This window comes from Camelina sativa, chromosome 8 (genome assembly GCF_000633955.1).
Source record: "Camelina sativa cultivar DH55 chromosome 8, Cs, whole genome shotgun sequence".
NCBI classification, from domain to species: domain Eukaryota; kingdom Viridiplantae; phylum Streptophyta; class Magnoliopsida; order Brassicales; family Brassicaceae; genus Camelina; species Camelina sativa.
This window is the reverse complement of record NC_025692.1, coordinates 20,978,898-20,986,249: the sequence shown is the minus strand read 5'-3', so window position 1 is coordinate 20,986,249 and position 7,352 is coordinate 20,978,898. Positions and strand designations below refer to the sequence as shown.

The 7,352-nt window shown below is 38.4% G+C and overlaps 1 protein-coding gene across 1 annotated transcript; it reads right to left on the bottom strand.

Annotated features, from left to right (window-relative positions):
* LOC104709765 lies at positions 5,105–6,282 on the bottom strand. The gene is made up of 3 exons (XM_019228804.1): positions 6,044–6,282; positions 5,674–5,800; positions 5,105–5,406 (listed from the first exon to the last, which is right to left on the bottom strand). The coding sequence occupies exons 1-3, from the start codon at positions 6,280–6,282 to the stop codon at positions 5,212–5,214; spliced, it is 561 nt and encodes a 186-aa protein (XP_019084349.1). The 3' UTR covers positions 5,105–5,211.

Below are 7,352 nucleotides of genomic sequence, written 5' to 3'. Positions count from 1 at the left end.
AATCAAATACTGATTGATGGATCTGACACAAACGTTAAACACGGAAATAGAGAGAACACATAAACAGATAACACAGAGATTTGGTAACCCAGTTCACTGCATCAGCAGCTACGTCTGGGGAGGAAGCAGAGTCCTCAACATCCATTATAGATCAAGAGTTACATATGCGTTATGGTTACAACATACCTCTCACACTCGTCTAACATCCTAGATCGAGTCTCACAAGAACAACATATGAAAGAAGAATAACAAGAGATTGAGCCTAGATACACCGAGAATCTACATCTCTCTCTAGCTCTGTTCACCTCTTCAGAACCGCCTGAACCAGGGTTCGACGCAGCTCTCTTGCCTTTTCATCTGTTTGACCTTATGTATTTATACCTAATACATAGTCGGTTCTTGTATGGGCTTCACACCAATATCTGGCCCAGTTTCTGACAAACCAAACCGGCCCACGTTAAACAAACGTAGACAAGCTTCTGATCCACTACAACTTCCTGTTTCAACTTGGATCATATCTCAACAAACTCCACCTTGATTCAAGCTTGATACTTTGAAGAAATACGCCTCATAGAACCTTTGGAATCCAGCTCTAAACTTGGCTAAACAACCTTCAATAACCTGCATAAGTCACACTCATACAACAAACATTTCAGCAAATTCAACTCCTGAAATTTGCATCAACCATCAATGCATCCTTCTGTGAATAACCACACAGACCCCTGAACCTCGACAATTCTCATGTCTATTCCTTTAGAGATAAACCAGTACTCAAGACACTCTTGTGTCATCCTTGTCATGCGTTTGACATCTTTATAGCTTTGATCATGAGATTCCCACTCATAAGCTATACAATAACATGTTACCAACACCAACAACATGTTCACACAACAGATCACTTCATAAGCTAAACCGCCTATGAGTTAAACAATCACACAGTTTTCATCATGGTTGTCAAACACCATATACCTGTTTTAGTGATTGAATTTCATTCTGCAATACCTGATTCTAACTTGTTAGCCCTTGAATTCCAACTCTTGTGTGCACTGAGACAGAAATCAAACATTTACTTGAATCAACTATAGAAATATTGAAACACCCTTGTTTCAACCTGAACCAATTCTCTGATTCTAACTTATCAAAATAACAAACCCTCTTTATCACTCATATAGATAGAGTGAGCCGGTTACAACTTGAGCCAACCAAATAACAACCACTTAACCAAATGATATTCAATCGACTCTTTGTACCTGTTTAAGTTACAACCAAACCGGGTTAACTCAAACCACAAGTGTTGTCTCTCACATGTATGATCATACACCTTGACAAGAACACCTTCTTAAGCTTGTTAGACATGTAAAGAATCTCAACATCCAGAAACACCACTGTGTAACCCGAGATTACCCATTACAACCAGATGTCTTAACATATCAACCTGAACCACTTCACAGGTTCAAAGATCCTGGTAAAATAGAGTTACCACCAACAGCTTATGACATGCTGTCAGTCACTTCAACCATGTCTCATATCATCATAACATGTGATATGTCTGAGATAATACCTTAAAACTTCTTCACATCAAACCTTAAGCTCATGATGTATTACTCCAACTCTGCAACACATTCAACAATATGCAGAATCCACCAAACAACTTGGTACAACATCATAAATCTTCTCAGGCATTCAACAGCCTTTTACCAAGGAGATTATTCAAACTCCACCTTATGATGCAAACATACAACTTACAACTTCTCAGGTAGTTGTCTTCAACTGATCAACAAATGCAATTTGACTCTCTTGCATTATCAGCATTTATATGACTTTATATCAGTTGCAAATACTTTAAGCCTTGAAATAAGACATGTTTCCATCCGAGATGCACAACAGACTTTCCTGATATGAATTACAGAGACCATACCTACAAACACCTTCAATTGTCTCTAAGATTCTCGTTCATAGGAAAAAAACACCTTAGTGTTCATTCTGATTTCACAGAAAAAACCTTGTAACTAACTTCAATACCAGAGATCACTCCATGACTGAATACCTCAGACACAACACAATCACTTATGTGTCTTCAAAATTAAACTGTCTTTTCCTCTATGGTTCTGACTGACTCCATAAAGACTGTCATAGTGACTGAATCAAAACCTTTAAATCTCTGCTTACTAACTCAGAAAATCCTTCTGAACCACATAGCAGAACTCTAGAATCAAATATGTTCCAAACACCTAAAACAGTCTTCGATTCAACAACAATTTGTATGACAACAATATATTGAATCCCGAAATGCACCGCTGTTGTTTCCAACAGGTCACGCCGCCTACCGTCCTAAGGCTAGGAAGACTTTCGACACAAAATTTTGTTCAATCTACTACCATAACAAATATTCAGCCAACAGTTTTGACAGTCACCATCTTAGCTTACCTTTGTTCAATTCACACTGACCTCTGATACACTCCATCATGTAGATAAACACCTCCTGAATGCGAATTTCCACACTCTCTCATAGCTTCAGACAATCTTGACTCATTCACATACTCCCTTGACTGCTATTATCAAGACTTTTTATACTTCTGCACTAGTCGCAATATAAACCAGAGCGGGATGCCTGATACATTCTAAGGATAACCACATGATTCTTGATTAAACTAGCTTCCAACTGACATTACTAATCCAGTTTAAGCTAAACAATCATATTGATTTCTATCACCAAATGTAAACTCCACCTTGTTGACAACCAATCTGATCAGCTACCAATTATCAATGCAACCTCATGTTTTTTCTTGATCATCATGTCAAACCGAAAATGATGGCCTACTATGCAAACTTTAAGACCTTGAGTCTTCCACGTCTGAATTTCACTATAATCATGTTATCTCATCTCTTTTGAAATTGAAGTCTTTAGTCATCATATCACTGATTTTTTCCTTAGCAGCTTTCACCATGAGTATGTACGCGTCTTCACAAAACTCATGTGTCACATCAACTATATCCTGAGCTTGATCAATTTTTGCAACATCCACAGAAACCTGAACAGTGACTACACACTTACATGTTATTCCAACAGAACACCCATCTGTTCTTTCTGCTTCAGCACTCGTGTGCCACAGAATATCAAACAACAGACCTTGTAGTCTTGAGCCAATTTCTTTAGACTCCTTTCAGCTCCCTGATGATCTCCTTTAACGCCTGATCATCAACACTCTGAACCTTTTTTAGATTCACAAGAATCTAACCATTGACACTGATACTCACATCCTGCAATCAACTACACACTTTCTAAAATCTTAGCCAGACTTGAATTTCCTCAAAGATCCTAACCTGTCTTATTTCCAACAGATTAACCTAAGACTGTTTCATGCTCATCTGCAACTTCTTCTTTGATCTAAACCAGAAAAAAACCTTATTGATACTCAAACAACCTTTAACACACATAGGAATTCAAGCTTTTATGGCGTCCCATTGTAGCATAATCCAATTCATATGGATTGTTCAAACTTCTGAAACTCGCACACAAACTGCATCAGACCTTCAACAAACTGAATATACCAAAACACAACCTGAAACCCATCATTGAATCTTGGATAATCCCTTGCAAAATCAATAGCCAACCTTTTGTGCTATACCAAGATTCTGATTCTCTTAACTTTAGCAGACTATCAACAAATAGAAACAACTCTTCAGAACATCACACTTTGACCTTGTGACTGTAGAGGATACAGACTTGACGTCTTCAATATTTGAGCTTAAAGCAAGTAGAGGTTAGCTCCACCTCAAACTAATCTTCAGTTGGTTGCGCAAAATTGATGTTCAACTCTCGAGCCATTGGAGGAGACAAGTTGTAGATCCTTCATAGTTCGTAAACCTGAAAAAAAAACATTTAATCTTATCGGATCCGCTATAGTGAATCTTCCTTCCTCCAACATCGGCGTTCTGAAACCCAGAACAGCCACCATCTTCTTCTTTCATGTTATTGTAGCACCATCTCTCTGAGAACTACAGATCTGATATAAAGCTATCACTTTCCTTCACAGATCTGAAAGTTTTCTCACAAAGCTTGCTCCTCAAGAACCTGAGGCTCTGATACCACTTGTTGTAAATCGATACAACAACTTTAGACTCAATCAAGTACTGATTGATGGATCTGACACAAACTTTAAACACGGAAATAGAGATAACACATAAACAGAGAACACAAAGATTTGGTAACCCAGTTCATTGCATCAGCAGCTACGCCTGGGGAGGAAGCAGAGTCCTCAACATCCATTATAGATCAAGAGTTACATATGTGTTATGGTTACAACATACCTCTCACACTCATCCAACTTCCTAGATCGAGTCTCACAAGAACAACATATGAAAGAAGAATAACAAGAGATTGAGCCTAGATACACCGAGAATCTACATCTCTCTCTAGCTCTGTTCACCTCTTCAGAACCGCCTGAACTAGGGTTCGATGCAGCTCTTTTTCGCTCTCTTGCCCTTTCATCTCTTTGACCTTATGTATTTATACCTAATACATAGTCGGTTCTTGTATGGGCTTCACACCAATATCTGGTCCAGTTTCTGACAAACCAAACAGGCCCACGTTAAACAAACGTAGACAAGCTTCTGATCCACTACAACTTCCTGTTTCAAGTTGGATCATATCTCAACATCTTCGAATATAGTTCCGCCCCTCACCCTCGTTTCACCATGTCTTTATCGCCTATCAAACCTACTTCCGTCGTTCAACATCTTGGGATTTATGAGGTTTTAGAATTTCATGATTTGAGAAACACGATTCTTAAACAAAAAAAGTTTGTTGTTTTTGTGTTTACAACTAATGCCTAGTCGTTTTTTTTGTTTCAATTAAAAGTTTAAAACAAACAAAGTCAAAAAGGGCAGATTGAATATGCATATTCCAAAATAATGTAGCTCGTTGTTTGGTTCAGTAAATAGGCAGATGGAAAGCTTCGAACGTATCATACGGTTTGCATTTGGTTAAGTCGAACAAAAATTACCGGAAATTGAACCATCATCCACAGATTCAAACAATGTAGTTTACGTTGTACATTTTCCTATAGAATCATCTCTTGTCTGAAGATGAAAATATAAAATCTTCAGATTCAAACACATTATGACATACATATATCTAATCACGTTTGAGCATGGACACAGCAAATCTGAACTGGCTAAGAGCAACCCCTACCTTAAACAAGTTTGGTTTCAAGGCTTTGGTGTAGGAGCCGGTCTACATAGGATGGGATGCCTCTTTCTGTCCAAAGTAACCATACACTTGGCTTGATACTCCACAAGAGGTCCATCAGGCTTCTCCCTAGCCATAAATGTAATGTATGACTTTGATCTACGTCCTGCGCGATAATAACCTCTCACAACTTCAACGAATTCCACATTCGAATCCTAGAACCACAATAAACAAAACAAAAATGTTAGTGCCAAGCTTGGGCTGAAAACTTTTCAGGGTTGAAAATTCCAAAACAGAACACTATACTTCTAAGAACCTTGTAAATCCAAGACAACCTAACCATTGCCGTTGTTAACACACCAAAGATAATCAGACATTTAGTTCGTCTGAGAGAATGGAGATTTTCGTTTTCTTGATTCAGACTAAGCTAAACCCCATCTAAACTAGTATGAAGGGTGAGTGAGAGAGAGAAGTAAGGTAACCTGGTCTTGGTTGAGTTTTAGGAGACAAAAAGAGACCAACTCTTCAAAGAAGCCGCGAAAGTCTTTATCCGTAAGCGCTTCCCACTCCAAGCCCATTGGTTTTATTCCTCTGTAGTGATCAAAGGGCCTAAGCTTAGGATCCCCGTAAAATCCCTAAACCACACACACACACACGTTGTATTAGATATTTAATCCACAAAGTTTCAAGAATTTAATTAGCTCAAAAAAGAAAAACGCAAAGCACTATATAGGAAGACGTACCTTGCTCTCAATCATCTGGCGTTTAAAGATGCGATAGTGTTCCATCTCTTCTTCGGTGTAAAGTTCCTCATCGGAGGAGGAAAGTATCGGCTCCGGAGAGGAATAATACTCTAAACCATCGAAGCTGTCCACATCCCATTCCGGTGACTTCAAGTAATCTATTCTAGCCTTAGGCTCCTCTGTTTTGGCTTTCCCTCCTTCTTTCTCACCATCGATCTCTTCCTCCTCCTCTTCGGGGTCGAACTCAGCCTTACGTTTTCTCGGGAAAGAAGTGATCACAACCATTGAAGAAAACGCGTCCATGGAATCTTGTGTCGTCGTCTCGTATGCGCATTGATTAAGAACCATGATGTCGACTAAACCCTAAGTCGATCCCTCTCTGCTCCGGCAATTACCTTCTGCCCTTTAGAAATTGCTATTTTCACGCAACTGCCATTCCAATCTGGTCAACGAATGCTGTCTTTTTGTATTATGTTCGATTTTATTCCGGGTGTATTGAACAGTCGAACGTGACAGAATTTATAAGAAAGTTGAATTCTGGTGTTATTCTTTTTTTTTTCACAAGAGTGTTGTTTTATTAGAAAAGGTAACTTTAACAAGCCAAAATAACTTACAAACGAAAACGAAAGCTCAAAGTATAAAAGGCCAAAAACCTAAAAGCCCAAATAAGGAAACCTTAGACTGAAGGAAAAGCAATATACAGCACATAGTACACGTGACAATTAGAAAACGATTTGGATGACACGTGGGAAGTTGAAGAGAAAGGAGTTTCAAACACGGGAAAAGGGTAAATTTCAACCCGTACTATTTCAAAAGTGTAAATTCCTACCCAAACAACATAACCGTGTGTTTTTCAACCTAAACTCTCACTTAATTCAAATTTACTACCTAGACTTCTAATTGTTACCCATATTCCTACATTGACTCAAACAACGTTAGTCAACTGTTAAATGTTTTGATCAATTCGACACGTAAACGATGATGTGTCAAGGTCGTTGGGTTCGAAACCTTAAAACAACGTCGTTTGGAATGAAAGGTTAAAACGACGTGTTTTGAATTGGGGGAAAGATCTTCAATTAGGGTTCTTCAGTAAGTTTGATTTCAGTCTACTTGTGTCTCTCTTTCTCTTTATCTCATTGTGTGCTTGGCGAAAATGGTGAACAAGGATTGAAGATAACTGTGAGGGATAAGTGTAGAAGAAACAAGGCGTGAATCAAAGGAGTTGTGATCATCGCTTCCGTGTCAAATTAATCAAAACATTTAACGGTTGACTAACGCTGTTTGAGTCAATGTAGGAATATGGGTAACGATTAGAAGTCTAGGTAGTAAATTTGAATTAAGTAAGAGTTTAGGTTGAAAAACACACGGTTCTGTTGTTTGGGTATGAATTTACACTTTTGAAATAGTACGGGTTGAAA